Genomic DNA, 27923 nt, shown 5'->3' on the forward strand with positions numbered 1-27923 from the left:
ATGGTAAAGATGAATGATTTCAGGTGAGAAATTAGGGTGTGTGTGTGTGTGTGTGTGTGTGTGTGTGTGTGTGTGTGTCCAGATTGTAGTGGCATTTAGACCTTTTTGGGGTTTGATGACATGAACAAGCATCACCATTCCTGTATTCATAATAACATGTTCAATATTCATTCGAGAAATGTATCGTGAAATCAACGCTGCCTGGTATGGTACATGCTGTCTCTTATCTGTAAAGGAAGGATATATCTCTTGTTAGTGTCATAACATGTTCCTGGGTTTGTGGCTTTGTTGCGCACATTTTGTCAATGAGTAACAAGTGCATGCGTGTGTGTGTGTATGTCTGGGGCTGGGACACGGCGGTACTTTTCTCTTGTTGAATACATTGGTGCTGTGCATTCATCCCTTCCCTTTGGGAATGACATGATCTAATTGTAATATCTGGGGCACGTGCCTCTGCATGGGTGCATACTCTAAATGACTGCTTTTGTCAAAATAAAAGTACTGTAGGGTTCAGACTCGGAGACATGTTTGAGCCTCTCCTCATTGAACAGAATGGATGCTGAAGTTGATTTATTGCTTCTGGGCTGGCTGAGTGGCTGACCTGTTTTATACTTGACTGTGTGACTGACTGTGTCGTGTGAAAATAGAAGATCTATTCTAGAAGCTCCCCAACCTATCACAATGTGACGTTTTGTTAGCTGTTAGATCTGCTATTTTCACTATATATATTTATATATAATCGAGGCGAAAGTTTTAAATAACCGTGATATTGATTTGATCTCTTGAACAGATCATTCCTCATGATCTGTTGTGTGGTAGCTTTAGTGCATTTGTTTTTATTTTCTCCTGTACAGCACTTTGTAAACTCTGAGTTTTGAAACGTGCTATATAAATAAAGTGGATTGGATTGGATGCAAGAATGCCTATTACAGTCCAGTACACCAGCTCTGTTCTGGCTTCAACTGATGAACTTGGACTGTGCTCTGCCAAACCGTCATCTCTTTGAGGGTTTGCCTCCAAACAACATGCCTTGCTAAATCAGCTGGAGTGAAACTAGCGCTAAGCATCTAACCAAAAGCAGCAGGATCGTGTCTGGAATCTGGCCTCTGTTAAGCACATTTGCAGGATATGAAAGAGGAAAAAAAAGAAATCAATAAAAAGTCCTGTTATTCAACACTGGCAGGAAGCCCCATCTGTTTCCACAGGCCATGTCTGTCTGTCGTTCTGTCTGTCTGTCTGTCTGTCTGTCTGTCTGTCTGTCTGTCTGTCTGTCTGTCTGTCTGTCCCGAGACTTGTTGAAATTCCCCCCTGAAGCTCTGAAAGCATTTCCTGTCACATTCCATCCTCACCTGTCGGGGGAAAAACATGGACGCACGTCCAACAACGTGACCCTCAAGTAAACAAAGGACAGACTTTCCTCCATGCCAGTGTCTGGCACAGAGAGACTCCAGCAGTGATTGTGTTATTGTTTGGCGTAATTAACCTGTTTAGCTTTGTTTGCAGAATGTTTGCCTGGAACCCTTTCCAGAGAGATAAGAATGTGCCGTCCACTTCAGTCACTAACACTTCACTGTCGCGACAAAACCAAAATATTATTATTTCAGAAGAGACTTCGAGTGATGTGCAATATACAACTATTGTCGAACAACTTTTAAGATGGCGCCAAGAGTTCCCCTAATGTCACACGGATATAGTTTTTTCGATCCTTGTGCCAATTGAATTGATTGGAGTACGGTTACAGTAAGACTGTGGTACATCAACAGGGATCTTTCAACCCTTCCCAAAAAATCATAACTCGGATATAGGGGGAAAAAAGTGAAGTGGTCTTTCTTAAGCCCTAACCACACCAAAGGGTCACCGTGCAACTCCTTGTGTTCAAACGGTTGCTAAAACCGTCTTGACCCTTTGGTGTGGTTTGGACCATTGAATTCCAATTGGTGGTTACTGCTAATATTGCATTGTACGTTTTCAACTTTTCACATGATTCTTCTTACATAATGTCAATAGTTTGACGGTTGCTATCAGTAACCTTTCTCAATGGAAAGGCTGCTCAATAGCAACTCCTGCACTTCCTCTTTTCATCATCCTGTTAGCTGTCATTGCCATGCACCAAATCCAAGCCTATTTTACTCAAATCCTCTTTTTGCTTGTTTACTATTATATAATCACATTGCATAATTGTATTGTTGGAAATGCATTTCATGCTGACCGGCATTATCAGAAACCGTTAATGTGGTGTTACTGTTACAGCCAGGCAGTCTAGTGTCATCATTAACTTAAGTCACTAAGTTGTTGAAGCGAAATTGAGCTTATAGTGTAGGACACTCGGTGATCCATATCTTCAGTAAGGATTTTGAAATGCGTGGTGGAAGATGCATGTGGTTGCTGTCTGATTTCAACAGTGTCTCCATCCGATTTCTCCATCGTGCCGAGCAGAATTTAGAAACTATTTTTTTTAATGGCCAGCCAGTGACTGTCTCTCCTCTTCTTCTTCAGTGACTGTCTCTCCTCTTCTCTTCTCCGAGCCAGATCTCACTGTGTTTGTGCAGCTGAATGACTGCTGTGTACAGTGCATGTTTTGTGTTAAACAGTAGGACGTCTTATATAGACATTAGACACAAGGAGAACTGAGATACTGTGTCAACCAGTCCCTCGTCTATATTTTGACAATTCTAATTTCACTCTGTGCTGACTGCTTGAGATATACAGTACTTAGCTCAAGGGAAAAAAGGACCTCTGTGCACTGCAGCCTTATTATCGCTGATTCAGTAGCAGGGTTTAGTATCTCTTTGAAGTCTCTCCGTGTTTCTCCAGATGGAGTTGTGTTCTCACACTGTTACATAAGGAGCCATCTGAGAACTCACTTAAGGAGTAACTCCCCAAATCCGTTTAAAAGCGAACCTAGTCGCCACCTTCTGGTTCTAAACTCTCTGCTCTTCTCTTTTCCTCTCCAGACGATCGTCGTCACCTAGCTCAGGCCCGCCTCCGACTCCCGGTCTACACCAACCTCCAGGAGCTGAAGATCTCCCAGTCCAGCCTCCGCCGGTCCCCGCCACCTCCCCGCTGCACGTCCTCGGAGACTGGGAGACGCACAAGGACCTGAGCGGCAGACACTTCTACTTCAACCGGCCACGGGGGAGAGGACCTGGAAGCCCCCGCGCACCCGGGACACCCTCAGTAGCACCAGCAGCGGCCGAGGGAGTCCAGAGCACGGTGGACACAGAGGTCAGTGGATGTTCAGAATACTGACTAGAAATACACTCTCTCTCTCTCTCTCTCTCTGCCAACTTTCTCTGCCAACTTTCGCCTTATTAAAAGCCATGTACAGTATGGCCTACTTGTGGGCCACTGACAACTATCTGACACAGTTCTAAATCCCTTAGAAAGTACCTTAGTTACGTCACCAAGAATGGTGGTCCCTTATTGGCTGTTGATGGTTACGTAACCACGGTAACTATGGTCTTAACCATTTTGACCTGAGATCAGATTCTAAAAATGTCTGTTTGAAAATGACAGTTTTCTGAAAAAGCTATGTTTCTATGTCAGTCGTTCTTCGAATTCTCAAAAATAGCAGACTTACATACATACATACATACATTGCGCAAGTAATAATAATGGAACTTTATTTTTATTTGCACAGCACCTTTCATGACATAAAATGCAGCTCAAAGTGCTTTACAGAGCAATGGTAGAAGGCATAAAACAACATTAAAATAATAGCAGTAATGCAATACAGTGATGTTCTTGGAAATATAGTCTTTGATTGTGCATCCCTAGTTCACTTGTGTCCAGAGACAGGGCTTTGTTCTGTAGCCCCAGGTGCGTTTTGTCTTTTTTTTCAAGTAAATATAGGATAGTAGAGGCAGGAAATTAAGGGCAGAGCGAGGGGGAGGGAAGGGGGTTATTCTCAGAATGTAACAGAATGGGCTGTGGTTGATGCACTGCATTGCTAGTCACTCCTTCTGATTCTTTTATAGCAGCTATCCTGTGCATTTTAACCCATTTCGACCGAGACCGATTCTACAACATCTCTTCTAAATCAGTGGTTCTCAAATTATTTCATGTCAAGGACCCGGAAATGTTATGAAATTGGCTGCAGACCCCCATCTGAAAATATGTTGTTCCAGGGACTCCCTGGGAGCAAAGATTTGAGTTAAATTTTCAAAAATCTGTGTCACATTTTCACGATTTAAAAAAAAAATAGCAGGCCTACAAGCTTGTAAATCTGCTATTTTTCAATAGCTAAAGTATAACATAATGAAACACCAAAAGGGGCTCCCGCCCCCAAAATGTGTTAAACTTCCTCTGTTTTCTTGAGGTGAAGTAAAGGTTGATTTATATAATATTGATTATAACATAGTTACTCCACAACGGTGAGGTTATGTCCAAGTCAAACAAAGGTAAATAGAGCATGTATGCACCTCCACTCTATAGCCCAGGTGCTGGTCAAATGGCAGTACGAGAGGAAGAAATAGGACTACGCTGGTATGCCAGTGATCAAAACGTTGAATAAATAAACCAGTGGAGCTGAGTTTTTCATACCAGTGTTGGCGGACTCTTATTTCTTCCCCCTATGTCCAAGTCAACACTAACTACTAAAGCCAATAAACATGCCACAAAATAAAGAGATTGTATAAAAAACGACTAGGAAAATGGTCTCTAAATGTAAAACATCAGATGTAGTGGAAACAGTTTGAAATAGTGCTCCAGTGGTAACAGGGGACCACATCCAGGACTTAGCACTAGAGGAGTGGTACACTGCACATTAAAGTTGTGTTGTGGTTACTGGAGGTAAAGAAACAAAAGAGAGCTCCTTTTATGTGTGGAAATCACATCATCTCACTCAGCCAGGTTGTTAAAGACATCAGGTTGTTAAAGAAATCATGCTGGTTCTCATGAATGGAGTCATGTCGGGTATGTTTGGAAAGCCAGCACTGCCCTCAAGTGGTGTGATGGGTTATTGCAGTAAAAGATGTACCAGTACTTGAACAAGGGAGAAAGGGGGAAATTGTCTACACTACAGTATGTACTATGTATTGATTGTGTACTGTACAATGGCCATAACTCATGTAAAGTATGCAGGATTTGAACATGCACGGTACTTCATGCTCAGACCTAAATTTCCCCTTCAATTTCTTTATGTCCAAGATGATTGGCTATTGACACGTTTGTAGCAATTTGTATACATTTTAGAAATATTAGGGTCAGATCAACATGGAATGAATTCTGTACTGGCCATATAAGGAGCGTGTCTTGAGTGTACAGGGTTTGATGAGGTCAGATCAACATGTGGAATGTCAGAACAGGTCAGCTTCATGTATGGAGATCTAAGGGTAGTAGCGGGGACATTCTCTTGAGTGTACAGGGTGTAATGAGGGCCGGGCCTGTCGAGAGAACTCTACTTTTCGCTGGCTGTCGGGCGTGGCTGCCCTAATAGCTTTGGGGTAGGCCCGTCTAGAGTTTGAATGGACAGGTATCAATCAAAAGGGAGACATCAAAGAGGATCTACAAGCTCATATCTTGCAGATCTGCTATTTTTGAGAGAAAAAAATAATATATTATATATTTTTTCAGAGCAAACATTTTTAACTCAAATCTTTGCTTCTGGGGGGTCCCTGGAACAACATATTTTCAGATGGGGGTCGGCGGACAATTAGATATATTTTTGGGGGTCCTTGACGTGAAAATGTTTGAGAACGACTGACATAGAAACATTTTTTTCCCAGAAAACTGTCAGGATTTAGAAGACATTTTGTAGTATCGTCCTCAGGTCTAAATGAATAAAAAATTGTATATCGACTGTACTTGCGAATCTCTTTATCTCCATTCTTCTTCTCTGTTCTTGTCCTGTCCGTCCGTCCTCCAGACATTGTCTTCAGAGGAGACCACTCACAGCACCCACTCCAGTCAGTCTGACAGTCAGTATGGATCGCCCCCTAGAGGCTGGTCTGAGGAGCTCGATGAACACGGACACACGCTCTACGTGTCTGAGCACACACAGGAGAAGGTACTGTACATTACTGTTTCTTTCTTTGTTTGTTTGTTTTATTGGTGTGGCCAATTATCTTTTTACCCCCTTTTTCTCCCCCAATTGACTAGTTATACCAATTAAACTCTCCCCACATTCATGTCTGTGTTTTTTTGCCACTGCTGTTTGGCGGGAACCCCTTTTGGTGTTAGCATTATGTTATGCTTTAGCTATTGAAAAATAGCAGATCTGCAAGCTCATAGCGCGCCACCGAGTGGCGCACTACGAGCTTGTAGGTCTGCTATTTTTGAAAAATCGTTAAAATGTGATGCAAATCTGTGTCAGATTGTTGATTGTGTTAGATTGTTGATTGTGTTAGATTGTTGATTGTGTCAGATTGTTGATTGTGTTAGATTGTTGATTGTGTTAGATTGTTGATTGTGTCAGATTGTTGATTGTGTCAGATTGTTGATTGTGTTAGATTGTTGATTGTGTCAGATTGTTGATTGTGTCAGATTGTTGATTGTGTCAGATTGTTGATTGTGTCAGATTGTTGATTGTGTCAGATTGTTGATTGTGTCAGATTGTTGATTGTGTTAGATTGTTGATTGTGTCAGATTGTTGATTGTGTTAGATTGTTGATTGTGTTAGATTGTTGATTGTGTCAGATTGTTGATTGTGTCAGATTGTTGATTGTGTCAGTTAGTCAAAACCTGGCCGGCGTCTTACTGTATGAGTGAAACCAGTTTCTAATACGAGTTTCAGTGGTTGCTATTGTCCCAGAGCAACCACCACAGCATCAGCCATTGAATAGGGCAATGGGGAAAACACGTTTTTATTGTCACATTTAAAAAAATACTTTGGCAACAGAAGATTATTACAGACATTAAATACTACATTAAAATAGCAATAACAACAACAAAAGCAGTTTTATGTTGCAAAATGGAAAAGTAAAATTTAAATTGCATTTGCATAATTTAACCACATTATGAGCCTGTGATCCTTTTTACAGTACAGTCGAGAGACTGCAGTCTTTATTTTTTTTGGCTTTTCAATAAAATACATTTATAGAACAGATATTCAGAAAAAGTTATTTAAAGTTTAGGTTGATGTGGGTTTCGTTCAGGGCAGGCCCCACGTGGCACTTCACAGTCTATTTCATTCACTTACATCTCATTAACGCTGTATTTGTTTCACTTTGTGTAGATCTGTATGTTTGTTCTATACTAGTTGTATGTACAGTAACCCAGAGCACTTTCTGTGTGTGTTTTCCAGTGGATAAAGCATGTGGATGAGCAGGGACGGCCGTATTACTACAGCTCAGATGGATCCAGGTCAGAGTGGGAACTACCTAAGGTGAGGCATGTCCATGCACCAGCTCATCTGTTCATCAAGGTCCATACTCTGTCGCACAATAGTGTCGCTCGCCGAAAATAGCAGACCTAAAAGCTCACAACCGTTGTGAGCTTTTCCGTTGGCTGTTTCCGGCGTGTGACTATAGGCCTGTAAAAAATATTATTACATAATCGCCTAATCTTAATTATTTGAGGTAATTGCAATTATCTTTGCATAATCGTCAATCGTTTCCATGTTGAAAAAATTACCATACACTTTCAAAAAAAAATCTGAAATAGCAGATCTACAAGTTTACAACACATCCCTTCGTGACGTGTTGTAAGCTTGTAGATCAATTATTTCTGCTGTTTTTGTAGATTATTTGTAAAGGAAAAAAAAATCATTCAAAAATTAACTATTAAATGTGTCTGTGATTTAAGTCATCTGCCCTGCGCAATTCATGATTGCAAAGCCTACAGCCTGTAAATGGCAAACAAAATGTATCGTCAACTTAAATTTGTAATCGTGACATGTTTGACACCGCTGTTTAAAAAGGCTTTATGAGGAGGAGATATTGTGACTGTTTATTTTTTGTTTTATGATTTTACTGCTATAGCTTAGAGATGTAAAGCTTCCAGCGTTGCATTATGTAACTACTGCCAGACAGACAGTAACACTCCTCCCCCTCTCTCTCTCACATCCTCTAAGAATCGATCTACCCCTCTGGAGTGTTAAGTCCCCCGTTTAGTTGCTTTAAGAGGATGTTGGTGTTGTGTAACAGGATCCTCCTGGAAGCAGGACTAGTGGTGGCTGGCTGTCCGTCCAGTCAATCGGGCTAATCTGGCCGGTTTAGAGTAGCCTGGCTAGGTTTACAGCAGATTAGAATAGACCAGCACCACATCCCAATGAATGAACCACAGACTGTAGTACTACAGACAGACGTGGACGGGACGCGTAGCGTAGGCAGCATTTGGTGGACAATTAACCGATGATAGCGGGAAATAACACGAGAGCGGTCCCACTTTTCCGATGGTGCTGTGGTCGGCGAGCAGGCGGGTAAGGACACTGGTGGACAGTTATTATGACTTTTGCACGACAAATATTGTCTTGAAACATTTGTAGGGAGGGAGAGAGAGTACATTATGAATTAACCAGATATAGTGGGGGGAAAAAGCTGATCTACAAGCTCACACTGCAACACGATGTTGCAATGGATTGTGAGCTTGTAGATGAGCTTTATTTTCACTATTGTTGTTAAAAGATTTCTGGAAAATCTTTGTATATTAAAAAAAAAAAAGTATGTTAAAAAGAAAATGTACTTTTGAATACATAAGTATTTTTTTAAAGCATCTACTGTACTCCTAACTCAAGTACCGGAGTTGAGTCAAGTACTTTGACCACCACTGGCTAATGGAAGATACTGTTAGATCCTTATGTCTAATTTATATATTTTTTAAAATATACTTTTTAGTCCTGAAAAATATCTGTGTGATCAACACAGCCAAATACCCGTGTGCAGAAGACTGCGGATCTGCGTGCAATATTATGTCATTCATATTTTGTTTAACTACCCTTTTGACAACTGTCACTTGACAAAAACAATATAAAAAGTGTTGATGCGACAATTAGTTGAGTTGAAGTACGTTATTTTAGTTTTCTGTACAGTAGAGCCACATTAATGCTAGATTGCTGTGGATGGTTTTAGTGTAGTCAAAGTGGGGTCCAGGGACCCTCAGGGTTGCTTGAGGTGGGTTCCAAAGGGACCCTTTTCAGTTATGTAACTGTGAGGGTACAAGTGGAACCAAATGGACCCGTAACACACTCAGTTAGGGGGTCTTTGAAGTTTGAGAACCATTGATTTAGCTTACTATGCTTATTATTTGAACGTGTCCGTCTGTTTCTGTACCCTCTCTCCCTCTCTCATTATCATACTTTTCCTTCCTCCATATCCATGTTTTTGTACCCTCTCTCCCTCTCTCATTATCATACTTTTCCTTCCTCCATATCCATGTTTTTGTACCCTCTCTCCCTCTCTCATTATCATACTTTTCCTTCCTCCATATCCATGTTTTTGTACCCTCTCTCCCTCTCTCATTATCATACTTTTCCTTCCTCCATATGTTTTTGTACCCTCTCTCCCTCTCTCATTATCATACTTTTCCTTCCTCCATATCTCTCTCTCTGTACAGTACAACGTCTCCCCTGCTCAGTCAGGAGAGATCCCCAAGAGTCGCAGTCTGGAGAGGAAACAGCAGGACCCCATCGTTCTGACCAAGTGGAGACACAGCACCTACGTCTTAGACCTCAACGACAAGGTACGTTCTGGAAGCCTTTTTATTGTTTTGTGTTCTGGCTATGAGGCTTAAGATCCTGTTATAACAGGTCGACAGAATTGCCTAGGAATTCTGGTCAATAATATAATATCAACAGTAATAGTATAGGTCAACGTTATAGTATAGGATCTCTCCAAATGCTGGTTGGTTACCTGGCAAAGTCGACTAATGTACCAAATTATTCTGGTAATAAGGCGTCGTTGTTTGGGAAGTCTGCTCTTCGGCTACTGTACCATTCAATATACTGTACTATGCAGTAGTTTACTGGAATGCGGCTTCACCCGAACAGATCAAGTACAGCTGGTCGGGGCTGTGAACACATTGAGCACAATCTTGGCACGAGATCTTCCTTGTTGGCCGTGAGGGGTTTAAATCCCAGAGAATTATAATGAGACACTTTGAGGTCAGACCGTGCAACCGTGGTCAATAACCTCTCCATAGTGGTGTGTCCTGGGCATAATAAGTGTTAACAAGCTATTGTAGGTTTTGATCAAAACATCTAGACGTGAATTAAAGTTTTCTTTTAACCACAAGAACCCTGTTTTGGGGGATGTCGGAGAATGTTTGGTGAAAATAGACGATCAAAAAGCTAACGACGCGTCACATTGTGACACCAGTCAATGTACTTTGAGGGTTTAAGTGGTTATAAGTGATGGAAAACATTCTAGGCTCATGCTAAAAAGAAAACATGTTTTGTTACAGTTCTCTTTTAAACTCAGGCGGTGTGGTTCTGACCCTCGCAAGAGGAGAAAATTACGTCTCTCTTTTTTCCGTGATAAAGTTGGTACCATCCGTTCTCGTCCTCGCTCCACCAATCTATCTACTTGTTGAGATGATTTATTGTGATTCTATTGCATTGATTTATCACTGGTAGAACAGCCAGGTTCTACCAGTGAACAACCTATGTTCCCCAGGTTCTATGTTCCCCAACATGCAAAAAAGGTTCTTTGTTCCCCACTTAGAATAAACCTAAACCAGTAATTCTAGTGACACTAAAAGTATTTTAGTCTTAGTGTTACTTTTAGTAGCAAATTCAGATTTAAGCTCAGTCTTTGAACAATCTATTGAACTTTAGGCCTGCCTAGGCTACTTAAACTATCTAGTCTTAGCCAACAAAAAATTAGCACTGGCATAAAATAAACTAAAACTTAATTGCTCAGACTCTTCAACAAAGATTTCAAAAACAAACTTTCTTTGTTCTGTACTGTACAAAACACTGAAGTCCTTATACCAGAAACCTAACGTTAACCCTAAACCCTAAGGTAAGTGGGAACACACAGAACCTGGGGAACATAGAACCTGGGGAACATAGGGATGACCCTGATCATTATGTGAGATGAGGACAAATCAAATCACCATGAATACTTCAATCAAAGCTGCCCAATGATTTCTACCCTGTTGTCATCCTGAATCGCACCGATTGATTTTATTTATAGCTGTGAAACTGTCAATGAACACCAACCAGATACTGGAACCTGAGAATCAATCGCTCTCTTTGAATTAACACATTTTCCGTTGTGGCTGCATGTGAATCTCAGCATGCTCTCATTGACAATAAAAACCTAACAAACCCACCACATCCTAATTCAAATTAACATTAATCCCTGTTGTTTTTTTCTGCCCGGATTAACCACATGAACCTTAGCGTGCCGGGGGAGGGGGGGGGGAGAGACATTAATACATGTTCTACGAGCGTTTTCTACAAGCACACAACCTGGTGTATTGTATGCTTGTAGATCGGCTATCTTTGGCCAAGAGATTTTAGTGTATTGGGGAGGGGGGGGGGGGGGGGGGGTAGTGTAGACCCCTGGAGGACACCAGTCAAATTGACTTGACTCCACAACAGGTTTCAGATCCATTGTCTGGTCCTCAGTCCTCACGCCTGCTGTTGTAGTGTTGTTTTGTAGTCGACATGCAGGAACAACAAACACGTACTTACTTTTCCCTCAAACCGGAAGAATAACAAAAGCTCTCGTAGCCTGCAGCTTTTATTGAGAAAAATCGGTTTGAGGGAAAAGGAAGTTGGGGTTTGCTGTTCCTGCCTGTCGACTACAAAACAATACTACAACATGACGTAACGATATCATCCGCTCCCGACCGGATGAAATGATGCCCAGGCTACCTTCGGCCAAAGACAATTCTTTGAATTTGCTCTGATCTGAGCTGCTGAATTTGTCTTGATAGATTCTGTCCTCTCTAACCAACCACTGATCTCTTGTAGTTTAGCGGTCAGATGTTCTAATAGAGTCTGGCTGTATTGACCATGTACCTTCCCTTGTGGACAATAAAGTTTACCTTGACCTCTTGTTGCCAGGAGTCTGCTCCGGCGCCTAAGCAGAGCTCTCCGGACTCTGACTCGTGCCCGTCATCTCCCAAGCACCCCTCGACAGTTAGTATCCCAGCATGTACTGCACTGCCACACTCCTACTACCCTCCTCAGGCACATGCATGGCACACAATGAGTTAAACTGGTGATGGTGCACTTCATCCATTTACAAGCATGTCTTTATTATTATTATTAATGGTTGTCACTAATTCTCATTATAAGGAGTACTTTCCGTGTATTATTTCACTCAGCGTCTCATTGGTTGGGCTCTGGACAAATCTGCCTAGCAACGAGGGATTCCAAGATAATAAAAACTACTGCCTTTCTCTTTTTGGAGAAGTGAAAATGCTGAAATGTGTTCCATTGTTCTTTAATAATAAAAAAGATATTCATAGGGATGCTTTTTCAGAGCCTAAATGGGTTAAATTGACCAAACCTGCCTTTCAGAACTGTCCACAGCCCTCCTCTGAGACCAAGTAGACAGAAATAGTGCCGTCTTATAAAGCGATAACTAGCCAGGACCAATTATATGGTGGTTTTATTTTTTTCTTTCCTCATGCTCATCATGTCATCATAATGTACTGTAATGCTTTATGCTTCATTCTGCTTTTTGGAACTGCATCTTTCTCCACTGTTCTCTCACAGCAACTTGCTTTGTTTGTTTGCATCCAGCCGTCTTTTCCTGCATGTCTCAGCGGTTCATATTCCACTTCCTTACTGCCATAGTGATATAATAATATAATAATATAAATAATATCAGTCTGGCCTCTTCCCTGCTGTCAACCTCACTATGGAAATGAATGGGGGGTAATTCTGCCATCATGAATCAGTTGTGTGAGAGCATTGTAAGGGTGTTTTAGTGCCATCTGCTGGTGTTCTTGTGGAATAACATACATGCACACTTGAGTGTCTATCACACTATCATGCTTCTTGCCCAAGTGTGTGTGTGTGTGTGTGTGTGTGTGTGTGTGTGTGTGTGTGTGAGACAGAGACAGAGCATGTTTGTGTGTATGCGCTTTTTTATGGTTATTTTCCTTATTTTATCGTAGTGTTCTGTACTCTACACATTTCTTGCTGGCTATCTGTGTGTCTGTGTGAGTGCACGCTTGCGTGCGTGCGTGCGTGATATACTGCACATCACTCAACCCCGGGTTGTGTGAAATCCTGTCCCACTGATCATATTCACACATATATCCGCCGTGCGGATACAATCAATACCATGGTGTAAGGCTCATCGTTCTGTGTTCTGTTCCACAGCCTTCAGAGAAGTGTGGAGTCCTCAACGTTACCAAAATCACCGAAAATGGGAAGAAAGTCAGGTAGGCATTGACACTGAATAATAATAATAATAATACTTTATTTGTTTAGCATCTTTCATGACATGAAATGCCTTATTAACAGAAGTGCATTATTTGTCTATGGGACAATATACTGGCGATAGCAGGCGATTAGGAGATAGTCAATGAAATTCATGCCTCGCATGAACAAGCAAAGCAACAAAAACTACATTAATATATAGTAGCAGTGAATAAAAACTACATTAATATATAGTGGCAGTGAATAAAAACTACATTAATATATAGTAGCAGTGAATAAAAACTACATTAATATATAGTAGCAGTGAATAAAAACTACATTAATATATAGTAGCAGTGAATAAAAACTACATTAATATATAGTAGCAGTGAATTAAAACTACATTAATATATAGTAGCAGTGAATAAAAACTACATTAATATATAGTAGCAGTGAATAAAAACTACATTAATATATAGTAGCAGTGAATAAAAACTACATTAATATATAGTAGCAGTGAATAAAAACTACATTAATATATAGTAGCAGTGAATAAAAACTACATTAATATATAGTAGCAGTGAATAAAAACTACATTAATATATAGTAGCAGTGAATAAAAACTACATTAATATATAGTAGCAGTGAATAAAAACTACATTAATATATAGTAGCAGTGAATAAAAACTACATTAATATATAGTGGCAGTGAATAAAAACGACATTAATATATAGTGGCAGTGAATAAAAACTACATTAATATATAGTAGCAGTGAATAAAAACTACATTAATATATAGTAGCAGTGAATAAAAACTACATTAATATATAGTAGCAGTGAATAAAAAACTACATTAATATATAGTAGCAGTGAATAAAAACTACATTAATATATAGTAGCAGTGAATAAAAACTACATTAATATATAGTAGCAGTGAATAAGGCAATACAGTGAGGTCGACTATGGTCGACCATGGTCGAGATGGTCTTCTAATTGTGTTAGAGAGGTATGTTGGGAGTGTATGATATGTGTGTTTTGTTGTCTTTGTAAAAATAACAAAATGCTAATGAATGACAAACGCATTGCTTTGGGGGTTTACAGGAAGAACTGGACGTCTTCCTGGACCGTGCTGCAGGGCTCTTCTCTGCTCTTCGCCAAGGGCCAGGGCGGAGGAACCAGCTGGGTACGTATCCCCTCCCAACAGACATACAATACAGCCCCCACAGGCTTCACCACCTGTTGATTTATACCTGGAAAAGCTGTTGTTTCATTCTATTTCTCTGTGGTATACTTGTCTTTCTAAGGCCTGACTCACACCTTCACAACAGATTGATGTATAGCTGATGCATGAGACTTGCTGACTGATGCAAGCTCGCAATGCATTTCCAATGGGAGTCACATGGTTTGACACAACATTTGTGTTGTATGAGGGGGAGGGGGGCAGTCGAAGCCGAAAGCCGTACAACACAAATGTTGTGTCAAACCATGTGACTTCCATTGGAAATGCATTGGGAGCTTGCATCAGTAAACGAGTCTCGTACATCTAGCATGCATCAATGTTGTTTGCTAGATCGAAAGGTGTGAGTGAAGCCTTATCCTTCATATATCTGGTTGTCACCTGTTCTTTTTTCTGTGGTTTTCATTTTGTCCTCCTCCTCCCCACTTCTCTCCTTTCTGCTCCTCCTCTCCTCTCTCCGTGTCCCCTACACTCCTCTCCTCTCCTCCTCTCCTCTCCTCTCCTCCCTAAGTCCTACTACCGTAGTGGGTCTATTCCAGAGTTGCTCCTCACCCTGCTTAGCAACTGGAAGCGCTCAGTCAAGTCCCGCCCAGCTGTCTCCTATGTACACTGTGCGCCTGTCCATGTCCAGGCCGCCACAGTATGTCCCCTCTCTGTGCATGTGTGTTGGTTCTCCCTCTGCCTGTCTGTCTGTCCTGTCCTCTCACACTGACCTATAGCCCCTCGCCTCACTGCTGCTGCTGTCCTTGTCCCCTTGTTTGATTAGGCCCGGATCAGACAGGACGTGCCTTACGCCCTGCAGTCTACAAAGCAGGGCAGCTTGCGGCATATTTTGTTCTCCTACTGCTTTGATTTGATTTTAACTTGTTTTTCAACTCGGGGTGCCCAGGGAACTCCTGCAAAAGGCACATAGAGCTAAAGATGCAAGGCACGCTGCAACATAAACGTAGAGAGTAGGCATGTAACGATTCACTCAACTCACGATACGATTCGTATCACGATATGAGGTTCACGATACGATTTTTCACGATATTAAAAAATATATATAATTTAAAGAATATAATTTATCTTCCCCCCTGAGATTTTTAATTTAACTACATTGCAACAGCAAGTTATCAGCAAGTATCATTACTTTTGACAGTGCAGGAACATAATTGCCTTCCTTGATGAGCATCAACGACCATCATCACCTGGGCACAGTCACAGACACACACAGCTCCCCTCTACAGTCACAGACACACACAGCTCCCCTCTACAGTCACAGACACACACAGCTCCCCTCTACAGTCACAGACACACACAGCTCCCCTCTACAGTCACAGACACACACAGCTCCCCTCTACAGTCACAGACACACACAGCTCCCCTCTACAGACACACACAGCTCCCCTCTACAGTCACAGACACACACAGCTCCCCTCTACAGTCACAGACACACACAGCTCCCCTCTACAGTCACAGACACACACAGCTCCCCTCTACAGTGCTCTACTACTGAAAGTCACTCATTTCTCTCCAACTTGCATATGATGGAATATGACTAAAGCTCACATTTCACATCACACACTAGTCCCCCCTTTTTCTTTTTTTGGAAAATCGATTTTTTTATTTCAATGAATCGATTCATATCGTCGGGATTAATATCGATATATCGATATAGGATATATTGTTACATGCCTAGCAGAGAGCAGAACTATTTACAAAAAGAAGCCCTCAGCTGCCTAATAGCATCCCGTCTGATCAGGGCCCTTTTTGGAGGCTTGTGTGGCTGGTTTTGAAAGCCCAATAAAGCTTCTCAGCTGTTATTACAAATGGAAGCGATCCAGATAAATATACAAACTAATGTTTCAGAACCTGTGCCTGAGTTTGCTGGAATGAGACGTGTGTGCAAAGCTTTTTGAACAAACGTTGGAGGATATCTCCTGGACTGTTGCTTTTCTTAACGGTTATGCATATTACCTCAATTAACTACAATAATTTAACACGGTGTTGCCTTCCACTACTACACTAGACGATACTAAAGAATAGCATTTGTAACACAGATGTTACAAAGTTGAATAAACTTTGAATAAACTGATCTTATTAACATTTAACACACCTTTGTTTATTTTTTGTTCCTGAAAAGCCAACTGGGAATTAACGGCGGAATTCATTGCGATTTCATCGTTCTGTAAAACTACCTCTGATATTCTCTCCTGATCCGTTGCTTCCAGAAGTTTGGCGGTAACCAGTCCAAGCCCGAGTTCACTGTGGACCTCCGTGGAGGGTCTGTGGAATGGGCGTCCAAGGACAAGTCCAGCAAGAAACATGTCATCGAGGTAAATATCCCATTCTGGACAGTTGATTAACCCATTTAGGCCTGATGTCGAAATTTAAAAGAATCTCAGTTTTTTTCAGTTTTCTGAAACAGTGGTGCTCAATATTTCATGTCAAGGATTATAATTATGTAATATGCCTCCGCCCCCCATCTGAAAATATGTTGTTCCAGAAGCAAAGATTTGAGTTAAAATGTTCACTCTGTAATAATTTTTAGGCACATTTTCACGAATTTTCAAAAATAGCAGACCTACAAGCTTGTAGATCTGCTATTTTTCAATAGCTAGCTAAAGTATAACATAATGCTTTAAAACACCGAAAGGGGTTCCGCCCAAAATTGATTCATTGATTGGCTCTTCAGTAACCTCGGCCTCCAACAGATCTGCCTCACCTTTGTGTCATCGCTGACAGTCAGAAGGGACAGGGTGACCCTTTGCTATCTGATCTCCTGTGGGATAATCTTCCGCTCTGACCTTTGACCCTTCCTCCCCTATAGCTAAAGACCCGTCAGGGGACAGAACTGTTGATCCAGTCGGAGATCGACAGCGTGATCAACGACTGGTACCGAGCCCTGACGGAGACCATCAGTACACATGTAAGTGGGAACCTCCTCTTCACTCAGACCGCTTTCCCTTCCTAGAAAACTACAATATTTGTCCTTGAAATGTGGTGGAGTGAGGAAAAAAAACTAAACAAATACTCAAAAATGTATTACTTAAATACAGTACTTTACAGACCACCACTGGAACTATTTTATTTAATATATATATTCTTTATTTACCCAGGGAAGTAGCTGAGCACAGGTGCTCATTTTCAGCAACAACCCTGCACATAGAAACACAGACAGACAGACACACACATTAAACCTGGGAGCTGACCAGTACAACCACAGTCTTATACTGTTGGCCACTAAGCAGCTCCAGGGGGAGCAGTTGGGGGTTCAGTGCCTTGCTCAAGGGCACTTCAGCGGTGTTGGGTGAGTGATGACAATCACTTCCCCACCCAGATTTTTCCTGCCCGGCCGGGGAATCGAACCGGCAACAAGGGCGCTCCTCTAACCCTTAGGCCACCGCTAGCCTATATGTCTTAAATGTGTGTGTCTTTGTGTCCAGGCCTGGGAGTCAGATGAGGCCATCGAGGAGGACCTCCCTGAGTCACCAGGGGCAGAAAAACAGGACAAGGAGAAGGACCACCGGGACAAGAAGAACAGAGGTAACGATCAGTTACCGTGACCACGGAGAGCAAAGTTTCTCAATGGATTTGTCATCTCGGAGGGTTATAACAAATTGAGCCCCAATGTAAATCGCAAAAATGCAGGGAAAATTCATGAGAGCCCCAAATCCATATGGCCGCCATCAAAAACCTGTCAAAAAAACGAAATAATAAAAAAGAAAATCTAAAACCAGCGCCCCTCAAAAAGATGAAGAATTAATGCAATTTGGGGTAAGGACGTCCTAACAGTAGACGTTGCATCTACCGTTTCTCCTCCAGTCATGAAGACCTCTGTGAGCATGGACGCATCAGATCAAAAGAAGACCAGGGTGAAACTCAAGAAGTTCCTGACACGGCGCCCCACCTACCAGGCCGTGCGAGACAAGGGCTATATCAAAGGTATATATCTATATATCAAAGGTATATATCTATATATATATATAAGGGCTACATCAAAGGTACGCTGGTATCTCCTGGGCCGGACGAGCAGCAATAACCCATTTTGGCCTGACCTCGAAATTAAAAAAAGATCTTCTAAATCCTCCAGTTTTCTGAAATAAATATTTTCACGATTTAAAAAAGATTAAAAAAAGACCTACAAGCTCGTAGCACGCCACTCGGTGGCGTGCTATGAGCTTGTAGATCTGCTATTTTTTTTCAATAGCTAAATTATAACATAATGTTTAAAACACCAAAAGGGGGTTCCCGACCAAAATGGGATAATCATAACAATAACAATAATACATTTCAAAGCGCTCTTCAAGCGAGGAGAGCACATAACATAAAGTGCTTTTCAAAGGAAATAAAATGAAATGCAATGATAGACCATCAAAATGGACTATGTGGACTATAAAAAAACGGCAGCATAAAAAGAATAAAACAGGAATGTTATTACACACACAAAAAAAGACTATATAAAACGGCATAAAAGAATTTAACAGCCGTTCTGAAAAGATCTTTCAGTAAGACTATATACGCAAGTGGTTCTCAAACTGTTTTCCAAAGTACACTCTGGTGTGCCCTCCTGGGATTTTGAGACAGCCACACATGCAAACTATACAAAAAGTTATATTTGTTCATTTTCAGTGCTTCGTGTGCACTAATTTCCCAATACAGAGGTTAATCTATACCCTAAAAAATATATTTCAACCTGGCAAAAATTAAAATATATTATTATAATTAATTTGTTTATAATGTATCATTATTATTATTGAGTGTAAACAGACTATCTACAAGCTCACAATGCATTACATCGTGAATATGTGTAGTGAGCTTGTAGATTATCTGTTTACGCTTTTTTTTAAATAAGTGGTTCAACATTTCATTTGGCATTAGTAAGTCAAAATCAACGTTTACAGCGCGATAAGAGTGACAACGTGTTGTAGAGACTATGTTTTTCACAGATATGAACACAGCTGTGCCTTGACATTCTGACCTGCCCCCTGGCTTGCCTCGGGCACAAACAGTTTGAAAATCACTGCTCTATATCAACGCTGGGGAACCAGTATTCCCTGATTAGACTCTAATAATGAACAACACCAGCAGTATCCTGGGTTCGCCCGGGCCTGGACCAAAGCTGAGAAGAATAGCTGTACCAGACTTTTTTTAATTCATCTGCTGTACCTGTGTTATTTTTTTTGTGGTATTTTAGATCAGGTCTTTGGCTGCAGCCTCACCAGCCTTTGTCAAAGAGAGAGTACGTCTGTGCCCAACTTTGTGAACTCGTGCATCGACCACGTGGAGAGTACAGGTATGAACAAACAGACGCACCTCACTATGTTTGTGTAATCAAAGGCAGGAAAGAATGTGTTTCTAGGTTACCCTATGGGTGGGGTTGGCAAAATGGCCTTTCTGTGTGGAGTGTGCATGTTCTCCTCGTGTCCCCTAAGCCAAATTCCAATACCCAAAATCTTGGCCACTCGCTCACTCACACTCGACCACTCCAGCATGGCAAAGTACGGTGAAATTGGTGACCTGTTGAAATATGTGAACATCTTGTGGACTTCATACATGAACTTACATAGAGGTCTTAAAAAAAATAAAATCCATAACGTGTCACTTGCACCCCTCATCCTCTCGTCCGTTCCATCGTCTCTCTGTAGGTCTCAGTATTGACGGCATCTACAGAGTGAGTGGAAACCTGGCCGTGATACAGAAGCTCCGCTTCGCCGTGAACCACGGTAGGACTCCAGTCTCCCAACGCCTGAATCCACAGACACGCCATACACACGTGCACACACACACACACACACACACACACAAACAAACAAACACACGCCTCCTCTGTGCTATCACATCCCCCACAGCAGTTGGTCATACAGCTTGTTGAGCTGGTCGGTCTACACACACAGACAGTAGTTATATTCCTACACACTGCTACAATGTGTTCAATGTTTGCTTTGTTCATTTCATTTCTTTATTTTGATTATGATTTTTTCATTCGTTCGTTGCTTTGGCTTTCTTTCAATGCATTTTGTTCCGTTCGTTGCTTTGGCTTTCTTTCAATGCATTTTGTTCATTCTTTTGCACTTTATTCACACTTTTCTTTCTTTGGGTCTTTATCTTTTTTCTTTCACTCTCTTCCTGTCTCTCTTCTGACTTCACTTTCTCTCTTTCACTTTCTTCCTTATCTTTCTTTCACGTAATCTTTCTTTCTTTGGCTCTCTTTCTTTCTCTCTTCTGACTTCACTTTCTTTCTTTTTCTTTCACTTACTCACTTTATCTTTCTTTCACTTACTGGTATTCTTTCTTTCTTTCCTTTCCTTCTGTCTCTTTCCTCTGGCCTTTCTTTCTTTCATTCTTTCTTTGTTTATTTCTGTCTCTTTCCTCTGGCCTTTCTTTCTTTCTTTCTTTCTTTCATTCTTTCTTTGTTTATTTCTGTCTCTTTCCTCTGGCCTTTCTTTCTTTCTTTCATTCTTTCTTTCCTTCTGTCTCTTTCCTCTGTCCTTTCTCCTCTCCTCTCCTCAGATGAGACGGTGGATCTGAACGACAGTAAATGGGAGGACATCCATGTGACCACAGGAGCTCTGAAGATGTTCTTCAGAGAGCTTCCAGAGCCTCTCTTCACGTTTGATTCCTTCAACGACTTCGTGGAAGCCATTAGTGAGTACTTTACTTTGATGCCCGATCCGAGTTGCACGGCGGTGTAGCATGTATGTAGCGTGTCGGAAATAGCCGACAAACAGGCTCGTAGGTATGCTATTTTCGCCGCGGAGCATAAATTGAGCTCTCTGCGACCAGCAGTCCAAGTTTTATATAACCGACATTTAATGTCAGTTCATTTTGACAGCTGATTTGAGATTGTTTTATTATTTTTGATAAAAGATCCATATTTTTGTCAGATTTGTGTTTGGTCTTAGTCAAATCTATCTGTTATTGTGTGTCAATTTAGATTTTGTACAAGTAGAGTGATCTTTCTGACCACGTGTGGCAATTCTTTCTCCAAATCCACTAACAGTTATTCAATTATCAACACATTATGAATGCATTATCCAACAAAGTGCATGCCCTCGCGTTGCAAAGTTGGCTGTTCGCATTGATGCCTGAAGTGCATGCTTGTAGTTGTACGCCTTGCATGCCTTTTAGCAATGTGGCCACAAGATGGCGCCCCATACATTTGCATGTATTTATTATAAAGGTTGAATCTCTCTCTCTCTGCATCAGAATCCTCCGACTACAAGCAGCGAGTCAACTCCATAAAAGACTTGATCAAGCAGTTGCCAAAACCCAACCATGACACCATGCAGCTCCTGTTCCAGCACCTCCGCAGGTAAGCACCGAACAGACCTTCTCCCCCAGAGCAAACCACTACAGAACCACTACAGAACCACAGAACAGACGTTCTCCCCCAGAGCAGACCACTACAGAACAGACGTTCTCCCAGAGCAGACCACTACAGCAGCATTAGTAGCAGTGGGGGTGGGGGTTAAGACTTCTTTATATATACAACTTTGTTCTTTAGTTGGGGCAAACCACTTCCCTGGTGTCTCTGTTGTGGGCATGCCACTAAGATTTTTTTATAATATATTCTACATTTGGCACAGTTTTTTGTGTTTCCTGAAAACCTTGAAAAAAATTACTTAGGCAATTAGTTTAATAAGGTGACAATGTTGCACTTATTTTTAATTATTTGACTTTGTTGTCTAATTTTAACATGTTCGGAATGAAGCTTTTCATTCATCAAGACAAGACTTGAGATTACATTTTGTTAATGACAAAGAGGAAGGGCTGATGGCGGGGTTTTAGACGGTAATATGTCATAAATAGCACCGACTGAGTTTTATTGTTTGGCATTCCTTTGAATTCAGTACCTTCAAGCAATGATTTAATCTAGAGAGTGAGATGTTACAAGGCTCGCAAACAATCTTTATACACAATAACTTGAGGGGTGGATGGGAGGTGGAGCTGGGGGGAGGTGGGGGACTTAAGATGGAGAGAATGCAAGCTTCTCAAACCCATACGCCGTGTAACAATATTGAATGCCCCTAAGGCTACGGCATAATATCATTTTTAAATAGAATCTACATCCTTGCATGCAGATGCACAAAACAATAACATATTCATGGTGGGGGGGAGGGGAGGGGGAGAAATGATTAAATTCTGCCTGCTGATATACGTAGACCTGCACGCCACTGAATGTCACGCTATAAATTTCCTGAAGAAACACCACTCCATAGGTGCTGAATTACCGCAAACACACTGCCATATAAATGCAAATTGGAAACCTAGGCAAATGTCATCGTGAACATATGATATTGCCCCTGGCTGCAGCGGGCTAAGAATACACCTTAAACCTGGCTATAGTTTCACCGTGTGCCCACCGGCTAATCCAGCCGGGGATAGGAAAACAGAGGGGGGAAAAAGAGAGATGTGAGTCTAACATAATAAGCTAAGGAAGGAAAAGTCAATAATGGTGTGTGTGTTAGTGTATAATGTACTTTTACATACCGGTCCAATATCATCTGCACTTTCGAGAGCAAATAAGTATTTCACATGTACAACATGTGGAACATGCATTTCATTAATAAACCGATGAATGCGCCGTAAATGCATACGTAAATATATACTGTATAAGTCCACGATGAGATACACAGTGAGTGACAACATCGTGTGGAACTGAATTTTGTTGAATTTTAATTTTCACATTCACTGACGGTGGTGCATGAAAAACCTTGCGTTGTCTTACTCTGTGCCAGCTAGCCTTCAACTCCCATTTGAGGGTTTGTGGGGATCAGCAGATCTGGTGAACCTGGCGGCGGGGCCCATCAAACTTAATGGTGTAATTTATAAATGTATAGGTTTCAATTAGTGAATGAGACATAGAGTGCCATTCTTTTTATTTTTTATTATTATTATGCTTTTTTTTAGAGGGCATTTTATTGCTTTATTAGATTGGATAGAGACAGGATGAGAGAGATAGGGCAGACATGAAGACTAGAGTAGTGGCATATGCACTGACTGACTGGTTGTGGTAAATGGTGCGTTTGATTTATATAGCGCCTTTATCCAACACGCTTTACAATGTGCATTACATTCATACACTGGCGGCGCAGGAAAATATATGTTTTTCTATCATAATTTTCTTTTTTCACAAAGTTTTCTCCAGTGACATGCCCACAACAGAGACACCAGGGAAAGTGGTTAGCCCCAACTAAAGAACAAAGTTGTATAATAAAACAATAATAATAATCACAAAAATGAAACGACAAAAAACAAGTAGGAAGAAGTATAAAATGTTTTTTTGCCACTCAGTTAGGCGTTCCCGCATAACTTCTGGGTATGATGATGATGATGTCACGTGTATACTGTGTTTATAATCATCTCTGTCCATCTTGTGAGCTCTTGGGTTCATTCTGACCTGTCAAAGTAAAAGTACGGTTCCTTCCAACATCCACATGTCATTTTTTTTCCTTCCGGAAAGGGAGGTGATATTTAACTACAAATAGACGTCATTCTGAATATCTGATGGGCTGTCTTTTCTTTTCTGAATTTTTTCTCTGAACTCGTGCACCTCCAGATGTTTTGATTCTCTGAACTGTATAGTTTGGGAAGCCTGTCCGAACCCAGACATCAAAGGAGCATGTATTAGCCTTTATTAAGTTATTAGTAGTATTTGGGTTCATAATATATCTTCTTCCCAAAAGGACTTTCAAACTAGGAAAGGTATGGCCTGGTCAGCCTGCAATGACATGCATAAGATCTGGTCATCCCAGCTTAGTAAGATGTTAAAAGTAAAAATATTTAGGACGACCGTTGAGCCCATTCTACTCTATGGTTCCGAGACATGGACACTTTCAAAGAAACAAGAGAAACGGTTGGATGGCACTTAATGAGAGCCTTCTAATGAGAGCGCAAAATCTGTCTTGGAAGAGCCACCCATCGACTAATCTAATAAACGGCAACCTTCCCCGTGTTTCTTCACTGGTCCGATCCAGAAGATTGCAGTTTGCCGACCACTGCTACAGAGCTGACAATCTTCCCTTCTTCTCTGGAGTCCTGCCTCAGAGCGGACTAGAGGTAGAAAGCTGTCATTCCCTGATGTCATCATCGCTATAGGGACACATGCTTCAGTCGGCAGGAACTGGGGGTGGCAATGAAGGACCGGGAATTCTGGCGTAGCATTGTGATCTCGACCGCGGTCAAAAAATTATGATGAGTAGTGGTATTGTTTGATTCACTATGTTGGCTTATTAACCCTCTCGTCCCTTGCTTTAATTTAATAATAATAACGGTATGGTATTCTTCTTCTCTCCCCCCTCAGGGTGATCGACCACGGCGAGGCCAACCGTATGACCACCCAGAGCGTCGCCATCGTGTTCGGTCCCACCCTGCTGAGGCCCGAGACGGAGACGGGCAACATCGCCGTGCACATGGTCTATCAGAACCAGATCGTGGAGCTCATTCTGCTGGAGTACGAGAGCATCTTCGGCAGGTAGACCACAGACACGCAAGAAGAAAATGGTGGTTCAAGCTTTTCAAACGTTTTTGACAAACTTTGCTTTTTCCCTCTGGCTGAACTGGACATTGCTGTGGACCAAGCAATTTGAGAGAGAGAATTGTAATTATTGTTCATTGATGATACTAAGATAAAAAAAGAAATTAAGATAAAGCTTCTGCGAGTTGAGAAGACTTTGCACTTATTAAAACGTTTTTTTTTTTTTTTGGAGCTGAGCTAAAAAAAATAAGTTTGTACAGATTTCGCTCACTTTTCTGTTTTTTTGGTTGCCATTCCTGCTGAAAGTAAGCAGGCTGGACTGCTGACTTTGGGAACTTAAATCGGTTGATTTTTCTGGCCGGATTGATGGACAGTGTTGCCGTGACTTGCAACGGTGCAGTGTGTGTGTGTGCGTGCGTGCGTGCGTGCGTGTGCGTGTGTGTGTGTGTGTGTTTGTGTGTGAGCGAGAGAGAGCGTCAGCACGTGGTTGGATTGGAGCATTCAGGTATTTGACATACACTGGATTCCTGTGGCCAGTAAGAAGTCTCCAAAATAATTCTGGACGACCCGGACTTGGTCGTATCGTATCACAGCATAAAGAAGAGTCCAACAGGACCGCTGGAGACAGAGTTCTGCTCTCTAGCGGTGTGTGAGACCCGGTCCAAACCTGGAGACAGAACCTGGAGACAGAGTTCTGCTCTAGCGGTGTGTGAGACCCGGTCCAAAACCTGGCCGTTCTGCAAACTACAACTCTTACCACCACTGTGGACGGAATAAGCTGTAACTCACTCGTTTTTCCCGCATCAGGGTTCGGGGGAACCACCAAAGGGTCCCAAATGGACCCTTATACAAGTCTTTAATAACTCTTGATTGTACAAAATAGAGCCATGCATTTGGTTACATTTTTAGTACACTTTGAGAGTTACTATAACTATTGCTTTACTGTTACAGTAGATTGAGATGCCAGAGAGGGGAGAAGAAAAGGGGTTCCGTGGACTAATGCATATCTTGGGGGGGTCCTTGAGATAGATTTATAATCACCGCAATCTACACTGTAAACTCCTCCTCCAGTGTTAATTTTACTCTGAGAGTGCACAAACACTCTCAGAGTTCTCCAGAACCATAAGGATCCATTTGGACCCGTGGTGGTGGTGCCAGTGCTGTGAGCCTGTGACTGAACTGGACGTGCACACCGGTTATCTTCTGTGCTTTGGAGCATTTACCTCTGATGATGTTGTGTAGTCTGTGAGCTCTGTGTGGTATGGAAGGATGGGTGGGGTGGGGGCGAAAAAAAATCAGTATTATGTGTTGGATTTGTCTGGAATAACTACTCGGATTAACTGGAACATCGGCATGATGTTGTATGTCCCACCTTTTAACCCATTTTGACCTGAGATCAGATTCATAATGTCTTCTACATCCTGACAGTTTTCTGAAAAAGCTATGTTTCTATGTCAGTGGTTCTTCGATTTAAAAAAAAAAAGGCAGACCTACAAGCTCGTAGCGCGCCACTTTATGAGCTTGTAGATCTGCTATTTTTCAATAGCTAAAAGCATAGCATAATGCTAACACCAAAATGGGTTAAAAACCCCCCCCCCGTGAATCCCCCCCCCGTCCCCTCTGTTACTGTCCCCCCACCCTCTTGTTACTGTCCCATTCACATCTCCCAACGACAGTGTTAAAGTCCCACCCCGGGCTGTGACTTCACCACCCTTATGACAGTGATGTGTGGGGTAAAAGACGCAAATGAAAACGTGTTACTGTACTTGTTTGTAAAATGTTCGTTCGGGATGAATTAAATGTTAATGGATACATTTGTGCAGAAGACCTGAAACCTTTGCTGCGTGGAAAGGAAGACCTTGCCGTTGTCCTCCTCCCCCCCCGCCCATGTACAGATGTGTGTGTGTGTTATTGTTGTTCTAGTCTTTCATGTTGCTCTCTGTTCTGTTGGTATAAGCTTCTGTTTTTAGTGACGGGTCGGTTCTGGTTCCAGGGGTCGGTTTTCTCAGTGAGAGGCTCGATTGCCCCTAAAGCCTGATTCATTACATTGTCACACGACGGCGTCGCGAGGCCAGAAATAGCCGACCTACTGGCTCGCAATGCGTCCGCGGGGCGCGTCACGTTTTGTGAGCTCGTATGTGTGTTATTTTCAGCCACACGAGACGGAAGCATAAGTTAGACGTAACTCGGATTCCCTCTCCCAGAGGTCCCCCCCCCCCCCCCCCCCCTACCTCTTATTACTGGAAAACAAGAAATGGAGAACAGGGTGATTTCTGGGAACTGGAGTCCTATAACGTTACCATTTCGGATCAATTGTTTCCAAGTACTCCTTTTGTGGTCCCGGCTGGCTTGATAATCCTTCTCCTCGAAACTAAGCTAATATGAAAATGAGTGTTTGTTTTTTTGAGGAAAGTAAATGGTACTGTTTTCATTTCATGGGAGTTCATGGGAGTGTATGAAAGTTTTGAATGCTAAATAATTAACCCATTTTGGGGTGGGAACCCCTTTTGGTGTTTTAACCCATTTAGGCCTGACCTCAAAATGTATGTCTGCCATTTTCAAAAATAGCAGACCTAGATCTAGATCTGCTATTTTTCAATAGCTAAATTATAACATTATTTTGTTTAAAACACCAAAAGCGGTTCCCGCCCCAAAATGGGTTACAGAAGACACTTTGGAGCATTAATGTACAGTTGAAAGAAAATAAGTGTTAAATGTCTTATTGTGTTGGAGGTATGTCTGTATGCTTTGATGGGTTGCTGATGGTAAAAGACGAGTTTTTGATTTTGTAAATCTGCATAAACCATAACATTTACACATTGAGTGTTTCGGGGAAGAATAAAGTTGTTGTTTTTCTTCTTCTTGGAGGTGTATACCTGGATTTTGCCGCATGGTCATAAAACTGCACATTTTGAATGTAATTTTCAGACTAACTGCTGTTTGTGACATTGCTATGTCTAATAAAA

The 27923-nt window shown here is 41.6% G+C and overlaps 1 protein-coding gene across 1 annotated transcript; it reads left to right on the forward strand.

The window, feature by feature from the left end:
• Nucleotides 1-27923, forward strand: LOC308336436 (rho GTPase-activating protein 12-like; the record flags this gene model as incomplete). The annotated part of the gene is made up of 18 exons (XM_080793799.1): nucleotides 1-23; nucleotides 2955-3225; nucleotides 5867-6007; nucleotides 7244-7324; nucleotides 9493-9618; nucleotides 11951-12025; nucleotides 13220-13281; nucleotides 14360-14441; nucleotides 15007-15135; nucleotides 16709-16813; nucleotides 17308-17406; nucleotides 17924-18023; nucleotides 18303-18422; nucleotides 19675-19773; nucleotides 20126-20203; nucleotides 20991-21125; nucleotides 21687-21792; nucleotides 24784-27923. 18 exons carry the CDS (start codon nucleotides 1-3, stop codon nucleotides 24956-24958), a joined length of 2007 nt encoding a protein of 668 aa, XP_080649925.1. The 3' UTR covers nucleotides 24959-27923.

This window comes from Protomyctophum bolini (assembly GCF_963924005.1).
Source record: "Protomyctophum bolini genome assembly, chromosome: 21".
NCBI classification, from domain to species: domain Eukaryota; kingdom Metazoa; phylum Chordata; class Actinopteri; order Myctophiformes; family Myctophidae; genus Protomyctophum; species Protomyctophum bolini.